General features: G+C 40.0%; 1 protein-coding gene across 2 annotated transcripts in view; it reads left to right on the top strand.

Annotated features, from left to right (window-relative positions):
* The first annotated feature begins 14,232 nt into the window (after nt 1-14,232).
* LOC122555759 (arrestin red cell-like) overlaps nt 14,233-18,586 on the top strand; it is a 41,208-nt gene continuing 36,854 nt past the window's right edge. For both annotated transcript variants that reach the window (XM_087993782.1, XM_087993783.1), the window contains exons 1-2: nt 14,233-14,385; nt 18,263-18,408. In XM_087993782.1, coding sequence (XP_087849908.1) covers nt 18,292-18,408 — 117 coding nt within the window. In that variant the 5' untranslated portion in view covers nt 14,233-14,385; nt 18,263-18,291. The remainder of the gene's footprint in view (nt 14,386-18,262; nt 18,409-18,586) is intronic.

The following is an 18,586-nucleotide window of genomic DNA, read 5'->3' as shown; positions in this document are numbered from 1 at the left end:
CTCACAGTGCCAGAGACCTGGGTTCGATTCCAGCCTTGGGCAACTGACTGTGTGGAGTTTGCACATTCTCCCTGTGTCTGCATGGATTTCCTCCAGGTTCTCCGGTTTCCTCCCCAAAGATTCCAAAGATGTGCACTTTACATGAATTGGTCATGCTAAATTGCTAATAGTGTTCAGGGATGTGTCGGTTAAGTACGTTAGTTAGCGATAAATGTAGAATAATGGGGCATGGGCTTGGATGGGATACTGTTCAGAGAGTTGGTGTGGAAGGGTCTACATAGAACATAGAACAATACAGCACAGAACAGGCCCTTCGGCCCACGATGTTGTGCCGAACATTTGTCCTAGCTTAAGCACCCATCCATGTACCTATCCAATTGCCGCTTAAAGGTCACCAAAGATTCTGACTCTACCACTCCCACAGGCAGTGCATTCCATGCCCCCACCACTCTCTGGGTAAAGAACCCACCCCTGATATCTCCCCTATACCTTCCACCCTTCACCTTAAATTTATGTCCCCTTGTAACACTCTGTTGTACCCGGGGAAAAAGTTTCTGATTGTCTACTCTATCTATTCCTCTGATCATCTTATAAACCTCTATCAAGTCACCCCTCATCCTTCGCCGTTCCAATGAGAAAAGGCCTAGCACTCTCAACCTATCCGCGTACGACCTGTTCTCCATTCCAGGCAACATCCTGGTAAATCTTCTCTGCACCCTCTCCAAAGCTTCCACATCTTTCCTAAAGTGAGGCAACCAGAACTGCACACAGTACTCCAAATGTGGCCTAACCAAAGTCCTGTACAGTTGCAACATCACTTCACGACTCTTGAATTCAATCCCTCTGCTAATGAACACTAATACACCATAGGCCTTCTTACAAGCTCTATCCACCTGAGTGGCAACTTTCAAAGACCTATGAACATAGACCCCAAGATCCCTCTGTTCCTCCACCTCACTAAGAACCCTACTGTTAACCCTGTATTCCGCATTCTTATTTGTCTTTCCAAAATGGACAACCTCACACTTGGCAGGGTTGAACTCCATCTGCCACTCCTCAGCCCAGCTCTGCATCATATCCAAGTCCCTTTGCAGCTGACAAGAGCCCTCCTCACTATCCACAACTCCACCAATCTTCGTATCATCTGCAAATTTACTGACCCACCCTTCGACTCCCTCATCCAAGTCATTAATAAAAATTACGAACAGCAGAGGACCCAGAACTGATCCCTGCAGAACTCCACTTGTAACTGGGCTCCAGGCTGAATATTTACCATCTACCACCACTCTCTGACTTCGACCGGTAAGCCAGTTTTCTATCCAATTGGCCAAATTTCCCACTATCCCATGCCTCCTGACTTTCCGCATAAGCCTACCATGGGGAACCTTATCAAATGCCTTACTAAAGTCCATGTATACTACATCCACTGCTCTACCCTCATCCACATGCTTGGTCACCTCCTCAAAGAATTCAATCAGACTTGTAAGGCAAGACCTACCCTTCACAAATCCGTGCTGGCTGTCCCTAATCAAGCAGTGCCTTTCCAGATACTCATAAATCCTATCCCTCAGTACCCTTTCCATTACTTTACCTACCACCGAAGTAAGACTAACTGGCCTGTAATTCCCGGGGTTATCTCTATTCCCTTTTTTGAACAGGGGCACAACATTCGCCACTCTCCAGTCCCCTGGTACCACCCCCGTTGACAGTGAAGATGAAAAGATCATTGCCAACGGTACTGCAAATTCCTCTCTTGCTTCCCACGTAATCCTAGGATATATCCCATCAGGCCCGGGGGACTTGTCTATCCTCAAGTTGTTCAAAATGTCCAACACATCTTCCTTCCTAACATGTATCTCCTCTAGCTTACCAGTCCGTTTCACACTCTCCTCTTCAACAATACGGTTCCTCTCCTTCGTAAATACTGAAGAAAAGTACTCATTCAAGACCTCTCCTATCTCTTCCGACTCAATACACAGTCTCCCACTACTGTCCTTGATTGGACCTACCCTCGTTCTCGTCATTCTCATGTTTCTCACATACGCATAAAATGCCTTTGGGTTATCCTTGATCCTATCCGGCAGAGATTTTTCATGCCCTCTCTTGGCTCTCCTAATTCCTTTCTTCAGGTCCCTTCTGGCTATCCTGTATCCCTCCACTGCTCTGTCTGAACCCTATTTCCTCAATCTTATGTACGCCTCCTTCTTCCTCTTTACAAGACATTCAACCTCCCTCGTCAACCAAGGTTCCCTCACACGACCATTTCTTTCCTGCCTGACCGGTACATACATATCAAGGACACGTCATATCTGTTCCTTGAAAAAGTTCCACATTTCCACGACATCCTTCCCCGACAGCCTATGCTCCCAACTTATGCTCCTCAGATCCTGTCTTACAGCATCATAATTACCCTTCCCCCAATTGTAAAACCTACCCTGTTGCACGCACCTATCTCTCTCCATAACCAAGGTGAAAGTCACAGAATTGTGGTCACCATCACCAAAATGTTCACCCACTAACAAGCCCATCACTTGTCCCGGTTCATTACCGAGTACCAAATCCAAAATGGCCTCCCCTCTGGTCGGACAATCTACATACTGTGTTAGAAAAGCTTCCTGGACACACTGCACAAACACCGCCCCATCCAATCTACTTGATCTAAAGAGCTTCCAATCAATATTTGGGAAGTTTCCACACTGTTGGGATTCTATATAAATAAAATTATTGATGGGGCATAACCTTACTGATAAAAAGGACAATCATTAATTTACATTGGGAACTAACAGATTTGACTAGGCAACTAGAGATTAGTATTATTATTCCTCTTGTTGAGATATGGAATGGTACAGAAGTTCAACTGCCTTTCTGTGGATCTTGGTTCTTATTGGTTCCTTAAACCTTGACTTACAACGTACTGAAGCTGGCCTCTTGACTCATGATATGCAATGATATTTTAACTTAGTCAACTCAATTCTAATATATATGTAAAACTCCTTTGCACCCTTAAGACTTCAACTATGATTTTGCAATATACCTTAACGCTTGTAAATGCAGCTAATTCATGAAAGATTTTTTCTCTCAATCAATTGCTGAAGTACTTTCTAACAGCAGCTTCCTAACATAGATGTTTTACTTTCATTTTCTCTTAACATCTATTAATCTAATACCTATACTTAAATTTCTTATAGCAAGTCCTTAAACTAGTCCTGAATTTCTTACAGCAATTCCTTTAGGTTTCCTGCGGCAAATCATAGAATTCTTACAGTGGAAAAAGGAACCATTTGGCCTTTTCTACAGCAAACCTATGAAGAGCAACTTAAACAGATCCCACTCCCACCCTATCCCTATAACCTCACATTTACCATGTTTGATATATCTGTACGTCCCTGGACACAATGGGCCAATTAGCATGGCCAACCCACCTAACCTGCACATCATTGGATTGTGGGAGGAAATATGAACACCCAGAAGAAACCACACAGACACAGGGAGAACGTACAAATTCAACACAGACAGTCACCCAAGGTTAGAATCAAACCAGAGTCACTGGTGCTGTGACGCAGCAGTGCTAACTACTTACTTCTTTAACCTTTGCCAATAACATTTAAATTGGTAATATTCCTGGCCAGTATTAACCTAATTTTCTCTCTTGACATAAACTCCCTACAGCAAGTGTCCTCTTCTGAAGTGCTTCTCTCTGGCTATGCAAAGAGCCCTTAGGATTCTCTTAGTTTTATACCCTTTTCACTGAGAGCTTTCAATGTGCAAGCTGTTTTTGGACAGAAAGGAAAATATCTCCTTTTGGGGGAGTCTTCTATCCCATCTGAGGCACTATTCCTAGATCTAACCCCCTACCATTCTCTAAAACCTGGCCCTTCAGTCCCTTTGACCCCTTCACTGGTATTTCCTAGAAATGGTTATCTGAGACTGGGCTACATCACTTCTTCTTGGGACTGCCTTTAATGCAGCAATGGTAACAGTTTGATTCTGGCACTACTGGGATGACAAAACTGCCAGCTAATCAGAGTAGTTAATTACAGAGGACGGGGTGCAGCAAACGTTTTATTAATTGGCACCTGTAGGACCAAGGGTGTGTTGATTGATCAAATATTTTGGTTAATTAAAAGGTCTACATAATAAATGTAAAGCCACACACTAAGTAAATAGAAGCATAATGCAGGAGGTATACACATCACTATTTTACTTTATTTACAGCATAACGCACTTAAATAATGAAGCAACTTTGCCTTAAATAAAACTTACCAGCAGAGAATCTTCTCACTCACACCCTCAACTGACTATTTGGACATTGCAGAGATCATGATAATACAATAAACTTCCATTATTTTATGTGTACGATATTTACTGGTTTATCAAGTGTTCATAAGGTGCTTATAAAAACAAAGTTTGCTGTAGTTGTGGAGTTCCTTCATCCTGTTTGTTTTTATAGATGACCACCACCATTCATAACTGAATGCAATAGAACCTCACAGCTTTGATTTGATCCATTTGTTGTGAGATTGCTTGGCTCCCCTTGGTCTTTTACCGCTTCTGCTGTTTAGTGTAAAAGTTATTCTATGGTGTTGTTTCACCACATTAGCGCTTCATTTTTAGGCATGTCTGGTGCTCTCCTGTACTTTTCATTGCAACAAGTTTCATCACGGCTTAATGTTGATGGTAGAGTAAGGGACATGCCAACCCATGAGATTATAGATTGTAGTTAATTACAATTCTGCTGCTGTTCATGGCCAGCGGAGTCTCATGAGTGCACAGTTTTTCATCACCAGATCTATTTTGAATCTATCCCAGTTAGTTTGGTAGTAGTATCCCAAAATGCACTGAACCATATTATGGGTATGAAGTCAGGATTTTATCTTCACAAAGGCTGTGTGGCACTAATTTCTACGAATGTTGTCATGGATAGGTCCATCTGCAACAGATAAATTAATGAAGACAAAGGTAGGTTTTGTCCACTTTCCGATTTCCTCACCACCTACCTCAGGCCCAGTCAGGCCTGGAGCCAGCCACTTTGGTCACTAGTGGTGCTACCAAGCCTGGTGATAGACATTGATGCCTCCCACAGTGTACATTCTGTGCCTTTGCTATCCTCACTATTAGTTCCAAGTGATGTTCTATGTGGGGGAATACGGAGTTATCAGCTGAGAGAGGACATCATTGGTTATCAGCAGGAGCTTTTCTTACCCATTTTTGTCATGATGCCATGACACCTGGTCGTGTCAAGAGTTAATACTGAGCATTCTCAGGGCATCTCCCTCCTGACTTTCTCCCACAGTACCACTATCTCTATGTGGCGAAAACAAGAACTGCAGATGCTGGAGATTAGAGTCAAGATTAGAGTAGTGCTGGAAAAGCACAGCAGGTCAGGCAGCATCCAAGGAACAGGAAAATTACTTTTCCAGCACGAGTCTAATCTTGAACGCCACTATGTGTTGATTCTGCTGGTGTGATGGGACTATCACACGGAATGATAATTGTGGTGTTTGAGACATTGGTGAGCATGACTGTCAGTCTGTTGCTAGAGTAGTCTGTGGAACAGTTCTCCCAACTTTGGTACAAGTCCTCAGATATTAGTATAAAAGACTTTGCAGAGTCATTAGAATCTGTTGTTGTTTATGTTGATAACATAAGGTTTTACTTTTTGACTTTTCTAACACAGTCTGAAATAACTGAATAGCTTTTTAGGCTATTTCAAAGGGTATTTAAGAGTCCATCACATTGCAATGGATTTGGAGTCACTTGTAGGCCAGACCAGGTAAGAACAGCCTTCCTGAAGGATATTAGTGAACCAGATTATTTTGTTAGGCCAATCAATGATAGTTTCATGATCATTATTACTGAGGCTAGCTTTCAACTTCAGAATTTAGTGTTAAGACTCATTGCAATGGAGTGCAGGAGATTAAGCTCCACTGTTTCCCGAGTCGCCAAAAATATGAAAACTTGATTAAATTGCCCAATTCTACCTAACTGTCCAGTTGAGATTGAAATGATATGCACACTACGTTTTCATTACTAGTAAAATAACTTTATTGTGATCAAATTGTTTTTAACCAATGATGAGAAAGAAATATGAATTGTTAACCTGTTATTCTTAACTTGAAATCTGTTTTAAAATCTTCCCAAACATACAAACACAAAAAGACAGACAAGACACAATATCAGGAGTGGGCAAGGGAAGAAACAAAGTCAAATGAAGCATAGCTCTGGTACCTGTCCAAATTACAAATGTTGATTTGTTGTTATCATTTTGGTTTCTTTTGACTCGCTCTGACTCTGATGAGGATAGATAGTTGTGAGCACACCAATTCTCAACTGGTAATTCAATGGTTAACTTTTACAGTGAAGATAATTATTTTCCTTTTCCCTGTAACAAAGAAAGAGTAGTTTACAGGAAAATGGTGAGTGAGAACAGCTACTAGAATACTTTCTCTTACTTGTTCACACAGGAGGGGGAAAGAGAGTTTGAGATGTTTTCTCTTTGCAGGCTCAATGTTTCCGCTCAGATTGTCCACATACAAGGCTGTAACCACTTGCCCAGGAGCCAATCATGTAGTTGTTAGCATGCAGAGGTCTCCTGAGCCCACAACAACTAATGCATTGAAAAACCAATCATTACTATACATCATGGGAAGTCTACTTTCCTGGCAAAATCTCATGTATAATTTGTTCTCAATGATTACAGAATGCAATGAACTTACTGCCCTAGTATGAAAAGCTTTTTTTCAACTCTCTGTTGCAGTAGAGAATTGGGAGATATTAGACAAGCTACCTGCTTCAACCGGGAAGGAGAGACCAAATGTGAAAAAAATTAGGATCACAAATACTTAAAGCTCTGTCCTTGCCCCAATTCTGAGATTGCAGGTCTGTTTCCAAAGGATGGGAAGGTTATGTAAGCATGTTATTTGTAAAGCACGGATAATCCATATACTGCTCCTAGCTTTGACGGAGATAAATTCTTTTAAGAAGCTTCCTCTCCCTCCCCTTTCTCCTCCCTTTACGAGCACACAATTTCCTGTGTCTCTTACTTGCTACCTCAGTTCAATATCATTCTCATATTGCAACCATGGTGCCAATGGCTAGGCACTGGTGTGTCCAGAGCCCTTGCAGTTACAACTGTGTTTTCAACACGCAAAGGATCAGTCCCTGCAGACTTTGGAAACTGCAACCAATGACTCAAAACATCAGCAATTCCATGTTGAAACAGTGTCTGTAGAAAGTAATTAACAATGAACTAATCAAGTAGTTGATGATTCTTTAAATAGCACCATTAGGGATTGTCCCTGCTACTGACAGCATGCTCAATGCGTAAGGTTAAGTGGGGGCGGTAACTGGAGTAGCAAGGTAAGAAGGCACAGCCATGGGATCAGTGTTACTTTCAGACATGAACTGTCGACTCTGCATACTTCAAGCCATTGGTCCTTAAACCTGTACCAACATCCTTTTCACTGCATTGATAGCATTCAACATAAGCTGCATTGGAAAAGTGCACCATGGCATAGATACCACTTCAGTTATAAAACATCATTCAAGGTGCCAAACTCAAAGTTTTCAAGGCCAATTTTGACACCATTATCTTTATCTCATTACTGTTGGTGAAATATTGTTCAACACATATTGGCTAATGTATTCCATACTTTAGGACAGTGACTAGTACTTATTTGACTGTAAAGCACTCACGCATTCTGAGGACATAAAAGGGACCATCTAAATGTAATTTCTTTCTTTTTTTCATGTCCATAAGCACTAATAATTTTTTTAAATGTCTTGGCCAATCGAGTTTGATGCAAAAGAATGTTCCTTTAATGTGCCCTTTGTAGCTAGTGGTCCTTGCTAATGCGGACAGTGATGACAAAGGGAGGTGCAGATTACACATGAATTACAGCTGGATTACATAAACTCAACCCACCAATAGCACTTAATCCCTGAAGGATTTGTAACTGTACCTATCAAATTGTATGTTGCAGCAACCTACAGAGATAGTTGTTAAATCTAGATGCTTCCTGTGCAATAATGGCTTTGCATTATTTTAGATTTATTTTTCGATGGTAAAACTGAATTATTACAGTGGATATACTGAGGATTGTTATACAACAAAACATCTCATTGGAATGCTGAAATTTCCTTGCAGACAGAACAAAAATCACTGTCTGGGAACATGATGATGAACAAAGGGATTTACTGAAAATCCATTCCTCATACTGTCATTGATAATACCCTCTAATCAGATTTGTATATGTGTCTTAGATGTAAAAGCCCTATAAGCTAACACCATGACTCTAAAATCTGAAATACTGAGGCAAGACTTTGTTTCCAAAGCTGTTAGAAGGTGAGAAGAAGCTCCCCTCTTCAGTAAAACACAAATAACTGCTATCATCCATTGCTGCTGCTACTACCCGATACTTTCACATGTCGTGCCTTTAGTTACCCTTCTATTTTCTCTACACACCTTTCCTCTTGTATGTTGCCAAACTACCTTTTTGACAAAGGACTCTAATGTGTTATTGTTTTGCTGTGTCAAATTTGATTTGGTAAAGTTCCTTTGAAATAACTTGGGACATCATATTACATTAAAGATACTCTGTTTAATATATTAAACCTTCCATCAACTGTCCTTTTACTGATTGTTCCTTGACTGACTGTTCTTTGACTGGTTGGTTCTTAACTTAATATAATTTACTTCTTCCACTTTTTGAAGAAGACTGATGTCAAGAGTCAGAATACTTGATTGTGAAGTATGTAGACATTACTTACAACTTTGACATCACCAATATTAGAGACTTTCTTGTAGCACATCTTTAATCTTAAGTGCTATGCTTCCTAGGTCATGTAATTACACTGTTGTTAGCTACAGACAGTGTTTTCTTAACCATAGCTCACGAGCCGATAATATAGTGACTCTTGCCGCAGTGTCAAACTTCAAATTTGTGAGATGACCATTGACAGAAATATCAGCTTGCCAAAATGTAAGGTGTAGATCATCTTCTTCCCTTTAAAGCACTTTATGTTTTTCTTCAGTTTTATTAGTTCTGAGATTGAAACAATGATTAAAGGCCTTTGGTGCTACTTCAACAGTACTGTTGTTTATTTCACCCCTTGGTTAGCAAAAGCTATAATAAAAGCTACACTTCCAACTGTGTGTAGAAATATATTTATTTGTTCAGTCTCATAGCATTTTTATGGTTAAAATGGATGATTCATGCCTTCACAGGGCTTTTATGAAGATGCTCCAACCTTTTCTGCAGCTTGAATTAAATCTCCCAAACTTGCTTTCTCCATTAGACCAGGTCTGCTAAGGATTTTAATCTGCCCAACATTATCACTTTAATTAGTGGTTTTGTGATGTCCCCAATCCCGTGCCCTTGGATTACTATTTTATTTTGTGGCTCTTTACTTACATTTCTCTAGCCGTGCTTCATGATGTCCTTTTGTTATGGCAGTGAATCTTAATCTCAACTGCAAATAATTTTTTAACTTGTTGCTTTTCCAAACAGGTTTACTCTGTCTTTTAAGCTTTATTTGCAAGTTCACTCAGTTCTTAATTCCAATTTGGGACATCTCCCACAGAGCACCGCCTCCGATGCTGCCTGTATCTGCCTTGGACTTACTAATTCTCCTTCTCCAGAGTTTCTATCTCTCCAGTTGCAATGCATCTCTCACTCAGTCTGAAATGTTTTCTTTAAACAGGTCACTGAAGAATTCTTCCTTGTTGAGGATTGTCACAGACGTTTCTTTTGCAGGTTTTCTTCTTCTTGAGCAGATAACCTAAAGCTGCACCTGAAGATCTCATACCATTGCTCGCTATGCATTACACTATACTCACTCTCTCTCTTTCTCTCTCTCTCTCTCATACACACACGCACGCACACATTCTTACATACTGACACACTCACGCAAACCCTCTCTCATACATATGCTCTCTCTGATACACACACCTCCATCACACTCACACACACTTTACCAAGCATACACACACGCAAACACACACTCTGTCACATGCACTCACATTAACACACACTCATATGTGCACACTCAGTCTATCTCTCATGCGCGGCCACACATAGAAGTCTATGGGGTGAATTTGCACTTGCAGATACATTCTAGTTTGCTCAAAAAGCACTCAATCTGCTGGCAAACAATGCAAGCAGTCAATTCACATAATATTTTATAAATTTGTACTTTGGAAATAAAACCAGTCTGACTCAAGACTGGGATATAGACAGACTCTAACCCCACACCTTTAATGCATTGTTTGAGCTGAGATGTCACCTTTTTTTATAAAACCTTAAGTTATCTCGATAATGTGATTTTAAAGAAGTTCTGAGATTTACATATTAATGAACTAAAACCTAGAACCCATTATAAAAGATTAAAGACTTAACAACAATCTAGGTTTGTTCAATATGTTAATTCAGTTGTATGACACTGTAATCTTTTGCTATAAATCCTATGTCTTATGATCCTGCTTCACAGCTACCTGATGAAGGAGCAGCGCTCCGAAAGCTAGTCCTTCCAAATAAACCTGTTGGACTATAACCTGGTGTTGTGTGATTTTTAACTTTAGCATTGTATGAACAGACAAATTAAATTCACACTTTTGGCTACCATGTTGTATGGGCATGCCAGCTCACTGCACTAAATGAGCTTCTGCTCGTGATAAAGATTGCTGTCACCATCCCCTTTAAGTGCAGGAAATTACAGAGCCTTTTTGGTCTAATGTGTTCGAGGAAAAGCACTATAATAAAAGCAGAAAGTGCTGGAGAAGCTCAGCAGATCTGGCAGCATTGGTGGAAACACACTCAGAATCTAAAATGTCTTCTTTGGAAACTTTAAACAGAAATCCCATTGGAGAGAAGAGCACAACTTCTTCAAGGTGGGCATACTTGGATAAGAAGTGGCAGCGAATGAATTGCTCAAATAAAAGCCGAGAACTGTTTTCCTGAGCTCCAATGAAAAATCTATCAACTTAAAACATCTCTGTCCACAGATGCTGTCAGACATGCTCAATTTCTCTAGTATTTTCTGTTTTCATTTTAGATTTCCAGTATCTACAGCATTTGACTTTTATTGGAGATAAACCAATTTTCAGTCTAACTAGAAAATTCTCTTGTAGTTAACAAGATATAATTTATTATATATTAACAACTAGTTGCTAGTTGATATGTAAATGTTGTTGCAGAGACTTTGAAGGTGACCAGATATTGGGTCTTACTTCTTCAAGAAGTATAGTTGCTCTGCCCACAAGCCTACATGACATCTGTGAAAGGCAAGCCACCAAACTGACTTCTTCTATTTCTTAACAGAAAACCCTCTTGTTAAGTTCAGGGTGAAACCTATTTGTTCTTTTGAATGACTGATTGAAAGAGCATCTCGAGACTATTTCCTAAGCAAACTATATCTAAAAGATGCTGAAAATGTGTTGCTGGAAAAGCGCAGCAGGTCAGGCAGCATCCATCCTGTTCCCTGGATGCTGCCTGACCTGTTGCGCTCTTCCAGCAACACATTTTCAGCTCTGATCTCTAGCATCTGCAGACCTCATTTCTCCTCCTATATTTAAAAGATGTCAGATATAACTCCAATGACTTGACAAGATTATCAGAGTAGCAGACTTTGGAATGTCCTACATCTTTTACCTTCAAGATTAATGTAATGACCAAAGTGTTTCTTTCATCTTACTATATGTATGTGTGTGTGTGTGTGTGTGTGAGAGAGAGAGGGAACAAGTTTAGTTTTGATAATGAATGAATAATTGTGTATATTCAGAAAGCTGGTTCTTAAATTTTGTTGTTTAAAACCTAATGTAGATAACAGATTTAATTGGTCATCTTGATAATTGGAAAAAGTATTTTTATTTTATGTTGTGCCTCATGGAGTAGTGGGACTTGAACCACAATGCACTCCTCCAGGCTCAGTCATAACAATTCAACATAGTGATTAGTGCTTATGGCATTCTTCAGTATTCAACATTTCAAAGCCATACGCCACCTGCCCTTTAGAATTACACAGTACTTATTTGAAAATGATCAGGGAAGTTTTCACAGTATCATGATCAATGCATATTCCTCAACCAATAATATTGAAACAGACTAACTGGTTGCCGTTTCTGGCACCTTGATGTGTGCATATTAACTTCTGGGTTTTCATCATCACACCAGCAACTGCATTTCTAAAGTACTTCATTGACTGGAACTTGCTTTGATGTATCCTGAGGTTACGAAAAGTGATATGCCAGAAGTATTTCTTTGTATTAAAGGAATGCATGCATGCAATTATTCTCTGTTGACGAGATTAAGAGATAAATTAAGAGATGAATGGAAATAAATGAAAGAAGAAATGTATGTAGTACAGAACTAGCCATTAATGAAAGTGGCAAGTATAAAATAGCTGATACAGCCATTGTTTCTTGAAACAGGAATAGGCTAAGCTCCACCACAGTGAACTTGTTTTCCAGGTCAGGTAATCTGTTTTTGATTCATAAAGTAGTGATAATAAATTCTGTTGAATTAAACTGCCAGTGTCTGAAATTAATGACCACACTAACAAGACCTATATAGTCGGTGATAGTTTAATTATAACATCAGAAATGCTGAAAAGTTTCCTCTTCCTGATTCCCAAGCTTTGTGAAGTCAGAAGAGACAAAACCCTCCCACTCTAGAAGTGGGAATCATTTTAACTTCTGGTGATAGTCTGATTTGGGCAGACTATTACATATCCTGTCAAACTCCCCTTTACATAATGATCCATTATTGGCTGTAAAACACTGTATCAAAATCAAATTCTGACCCTTTGTCTTCAGATTATTACCATAGCAGTCTGAGCATCATGAGGAGAATTACTCACCAATAGTGTCTTAAAGATAGTCTGTTCCTTTTTGAATGTTATAGATTGGTATTGTCAGGGAGTGTGACCACATTTTCTGAGAGTTCATTCGGTTTGGTCCACAGCCCTCTCATCTCTGGATCAGAAGATTGTAAGAATAACCTTACCATGTTGTAGACTGAAAATGCAGTTGTTGCACTGAAGGAATATGATATCACAAAGGATGTTGCCTTTAGGTTAAATGTTAAAACAACATTCCCCCATCTGCTTGCTCTGAAAAAGGATCCTGTACTATCATTCCAAATGTGTTCCATGTCCTGGCTAACGAGAGAAATCGTATCTCGCTCATTTTCTTACACTCACCTTGCATTGGTGGAATGCAGGTGTGTACACTCAGTCCCAACGTCTTCATGGGCAGAAGGGATTCTTTTCCATTCACTGTTATTGAGTGAAAATCCTGGAGTGTTGGAAGGGAAATGGGCTTAATTAGAAAAGATTATCTTTGAAATCCTGGTACCCATCTGTTTAGTTTTCCTGCCCCTTCATAGAATTCTGGAACTTGAATTCTTGACTGCTAGCAAGTTAATCACATGCATTAAGTATAAATGAATGAAATGTTCTCATGATTTCTTCATATTATGTGAGCAGGTCAGCTGGTCCAGTAATTGGCAATCCCTAATTGTCTTTGAGAAAACCTTCTGGAACCAGGCTGTCCATGGGAAAAAGTTACACCCACAAAGGAGTTCCAAGATTTGAGTAGGACTCAAACCTGGAGTTTCTGGCTCAGAGGGACAGATGCTATGAGTGCAATTGAGAGTCTTGCTACACATTCTATTCCTGGCTGGATTTCCCAATGCACAGAACAATATTGATGCAACTCATAGCCCTACAGGCACAATGCTGATAATGTTCACTTTAGAACGAAAAGCTTGCAGTCCATCAATGTGCAACTCGGCTGAGATTATGAATGTTGTTGCTTACTATTCTAAAACATTTACTTAAAAGCCTGAATAGATAGTGACCAAGACCATTCATTTGAATAATGGCTAATGATCAGTTAGATTAAACTAGGGGGGAGAGATGAATTACTCACAGATTAGATGGATTAGGAATTCTGGTGACATATATTCATGACTTACACATTATTACAAGGCAATAACAAATAATAATAATAAAAAATGGCCCCTTCCTCCCAACCACATTCTGCTCAGAAATTGGAGGAGGGAAGTCCTATTGTGCACAATCCTCTTTGTGCACAATAGGACAATTAAAAGATTATTTAAAGAAGGTTTATAATGTGGCGTTGTAACCTTGGGCAGGATTTGCTGTTCGTATATTGTCTCCTTATCACAACCACTAATCCGCTCAGATAGTGACACACATGACTACAAATTTGTACAATTGCTGACCTGCACTATTCAGTATTTCGGTTGCCCCATTTTAAGACAAAGGCTCTCTCTCCCTCTCTGACTAACACACCTGAAGAAAGAAAGGAATTGTCAAGAGATTCTTCTATCAAAGCACTGGTCCTTCTTTCAATTTCTGGCAGAGGTTGGATGTTTAAAGTATTCTATTATCTGTTCTGTGTTAAGTCAGGCTGATTGGTAAACTGGAAGATGAATATTTCTATATTGCACAGGATTGAGTGATCTTTCTGAGTCTGTATCAGCTGCTTATCTCATAGCAAGAAAGCAGAATAATTATTTTTAAAATGATGAAATAAGATCTAATCTTTTAAATTTGAATGATTATCAACTATTGCGTCCATACTATCTTATTCCAGTGATTTTTGTGTGAAAAGTGCAGAAAATGCAATTTTACCATAATTTATATTCCAAAGTTAATCAAATCAGAAAAGAGATCTAACCAACATTTTCAAAATTATTAAAGGAATTAACAAACTTGATTTAGGAAAATTGTTCCCAGGAGCAAGGGGTTGAGATTCTAGAAAAAGTGAAGTTCAGATTATGCAGAAGATTCAAAGAAACATCATCACCCAAAAGGGTAATTGAATTATGAAATAAGTTTCCAGGGAAGAATATCAAAATAATTAGGTGGGATCAAAAGAGATATATTTGCATTCCTTTAGAGAGAGAAGACTGTATAAGTAGGTAAGAAGGTGAACTGGTGAGGACTTCATAAACTGCAGAGAATGTAGGATTGATGGACCTGGTGCAGTAGTAGGCTGAGGGTTGCAAAAATAATGGCATGGTGGCTCAGTGGTTAGCACTGCTGCCTCACAGCACCAGGGACCTGGGTTCAATTCCAGCCTTGGGTGACTGTCTCTGCAGAGTTTGTACATTCTCCCTGTGTCTATGTGGATTTCCTCCCACTGTCCAAGGATGAGCAGGCTAGTTGGTTTAGCCATGGTAAATGTGGGCTAAAGGGTAGGAAGGTGAGTCTGAGTGAAATGTTCTTCGGAGACTTCATGTAGACTCGACGGGCTGAATGACCTGTTTCTACACTGTAGGGGTTCAAATGCATTCTAGCAGTAAGGTTGGTTAATTAGATGACCTATTTAAAAAATTGGTTTGCTAGATGCAATAAACTTACTCTTAAAATATCCCGTGCTGTACAATGCTGTGCCATTTTTAGAATGCTTTGATTTGTAGTGTTGAATGTTATGCTACCTTCTCGAACTTTGTACCATGTTCTAGAGTGTTGTGATTCTGTGAATGAAGAGGTTTTAGAGAGTTATGAACATCACAGGATTTGCCAGTCAGTCTGAGAAAGTGATTGGTGTAACTTCAGCTACTATATCGATATCTAAAAAAGATCCTGTTCAACATTAATATTATAATCATATTCTTGTGTAGGTGCAGCACCACATCATAACACTGCTACAACAGCATAATAATACCCCACCGTGAACACTAACACACTTTATTGAATCATTTTCCTATATCCTTTGAAATTCAAAACTGTGATAAAGGAATCAGAAGATGTCTTATGTAGTTGAATGTCTTATGTGGTTGTGGTTGTTGAAGGTCAGTCATCTCAGCCCAGGACATCTCTGCAGGAGTTCCTCAGGGTTGTGTACTAGGCCCAACAATCTTCAGCTGCTTCATCAGTGACCCTTTCTCCATCATAAAGTCAGAAGTGGGGACATTTGTTAATTATTATAAATGTTCAGCACTACAAACACCTCTTCAGATACTGAAGCAGTCCATGTTCAAATGTAACAGTATCCATGTTTGGGCTGACAAATGGCAAGTAATATCCATGCCACAGAAATGCCAGGCAATGGCCATCTCCAATAACAGACAATCTAACAACAACCCCATGACCTTCAACAGCATTATCATCTATGAAATCCAACACCCTCCCATCAACATCCTGGGGGTTACTGCTGGACCAGAAATTAAAGTGGATTCACCATATAAATATAACAGTTACAAAGGCAAGTCAGAGGCTGGGAGTATTGCAACAGTTAAATCAACTCTTGACTTCCCAAAGCCTGTCCACCAGCTACAAGGCACAAGTCAGGAAGGGAGTGAAATACTCCCCACTTCCCTGGATGGATGCAGCACTAACAACACTCAAGAAGCTTGACACCATCCAGCCCTCTTGACAGGTACTACATTCACAAGCATCTATTCCCTCCACTACTGACATTCAGTAACAGCAATGTGTATTATCAACAAGATGAATTGCAAACATTGGCAATTATCCGTAGCCAGAACCTTCTAAACACATGACCACTTCCATCTAGAAGGAGAAAGCTAGCAGAAACACGGGGGCAAGTTTCCATCCAAGACAGTCACCATCTGCACAGTGGCTCAGTGGTTAGCACTGCTGCCTCACAGCATCAGGGTGCCAGGTTCAATTCCAGTCTCAGGTGACTGTCTGTGTGGAGTTTGCACATTCTCCCTGTGTCTGCTTGGGTTTCCTCCCACAGTCCAAAGATGTGCAGGGCAGGTGAATTGGCCATGCTAAATTGTCCATAGTGTTAGGTGCATCAGTCAGAAGGGAATGGGTCTGGGTGGGTTACTCTTTGGAGGGTCAGTGTGGACTTGTTGGGGTGAAGGCCCTGTTTCCGCACTGTAGGGAATCTAATCTAATCTACTTCAGTCACACCTTGGTCAAGAATGCAGGGTGAAACATTTACAGGAGGATCTCAGTTCATTGTGAAATCCCCAAGGGTTAAAATTCCTGGAGATAATCACTGACTACAATAACAATAGCTTTTATTCTATAGTCTGAGGTGCCTCACAAGAACATTACCAAACAAAATTTGACACTAACCTACAAAAGGCAATATTAGGTTAGGACTAAAATCTTGTTCGGAGAGGTAGGTTTTAAGGAATGCCTTAAAGAGAAACAGAGGTATTTATTCCCAGCACTTTGTCAGACTGACTGAAGAATCCTATAGTGCTTTACAAGAAAGCCTTCTAAATTTGAAAATGATACCAAATTAGTGATTGGGAAGTCAGTGCTGGAAAGGACTGCAACAATTTGCAAGAAAATATGAATAAACTTGCATAATTGAAGTGTATTTGGCAAACGAATTTCAACACAGATGACTGTAAGGTATTACATCTTGGCAAATAGTACATCACACAGAGTTTAGAAAATAGGGATGTCATTGGATAGCGTGGCAGAGGGATCTGGGAGTGTGAAGGCATAAGCCTTTTAAAGGAGTGGCACTGGCTCGGTCATTAAAAAAAGTAAATCAGGAACTAGGATCTATAACTAAAGGGATAGAATTGGAAAATAGAGTAGTTAAGTGAAACATTTATTGAATAGATAACACTTGGAATATTGTGTTCAGTCTGGTCACCATATCAGAAAGATGGTTGCACTGGAGTGAGTGTAAAAAAGATTTGTAAGCAAGAGACAACAAATAGATTGCATCTTCTCTTTCTTAAAAAGAGAAGGCTGATTAATCACCTAATGGAGAGCTTTTGCAATATTTAAGAGGTAGAATAGAACCAGACAGAATGTTTTACACCAATGGACGCAATGGGCACTGTTATGACTGAAGCCAAACTTCAACCAGGGCAGTGATGGAGGCCAGAGAAGTAGGTTGGTGAGACAAGCTAATTGGGTCAGTCAGCAAACCCAGCAATCAGGACACTGTCAGGTTAACTAAATCAGGCAAGTCCTTTCCATTGGGGAATGGGTTCTTCCATGGGGTGCAGAGTGTCTGACCAAGAGAAACATTTCCCTCTGGCTGCCAGGGTTTCCCACTGGTAGAGTACAAGTGGTGGCACAAGGAGGCCTTTCATTACCATTAACTGGCCACTTAAAAATCTCCAACCAACTTCAGTCATTTACCAAATTACTTCTCCATCATTTCAGCAGCAGTTATATTTTGATGTGGGAATTAGCATTGCTACTAGCTCACCTTTAATCTATTTAACAGGATTATATTATGTTGAGAAGATGCCGCTATTTAATTACATTTACTTACTTGTTTGTTTCTCAGCCTCATTGCATTATCACACACCTGAGAAGATGAGTGCTCCCCAGATTCAGAAGACCCCTGCTCCCAGCGTCGTTGTTGCCAAGATGAACCCACCACCACCAGCTCCCAAAAACATTGTCTTCAAAAAGACAACTTCTGATAAATCGGTATGTGAACCCCGCCTCCACTCAGCTTTCATGCTTCCTCTCTTACTTTCCCTGATTTCCAGCCTCCGATGTTTCACCGAAGACTCCAATGCCACAGTAACAACTTCGAGATGTGGTGGCAATTCAGGCTGTGTGAGCAGTTTGATGTTAGGGAAAGGACACAGCCAGGAAAATGAAA

The sequence above is a fragment of the Chiloscyllium plagiosum genome, unplaced genomic scaffold, assembly GCF_037043375.1.
Source record: "Chiloscyllium plagiosum isolate Xiang-an unplaced genomic scaffold, Cpla_swu_hap1 HiC_scaffold_13, whole genome shotgun sequence".
Classification (NCBI taxonomy): Eukaryota; Metazoa; Chordata; class Chondrichthyes; order Orectolobiformes; family Hemiscylliidae; genus Chiloscyllium; species Chiloscyllium plagiosum.
This window is presented reverse-complemented; position numbering and strand designations above follow the sequence as displayed.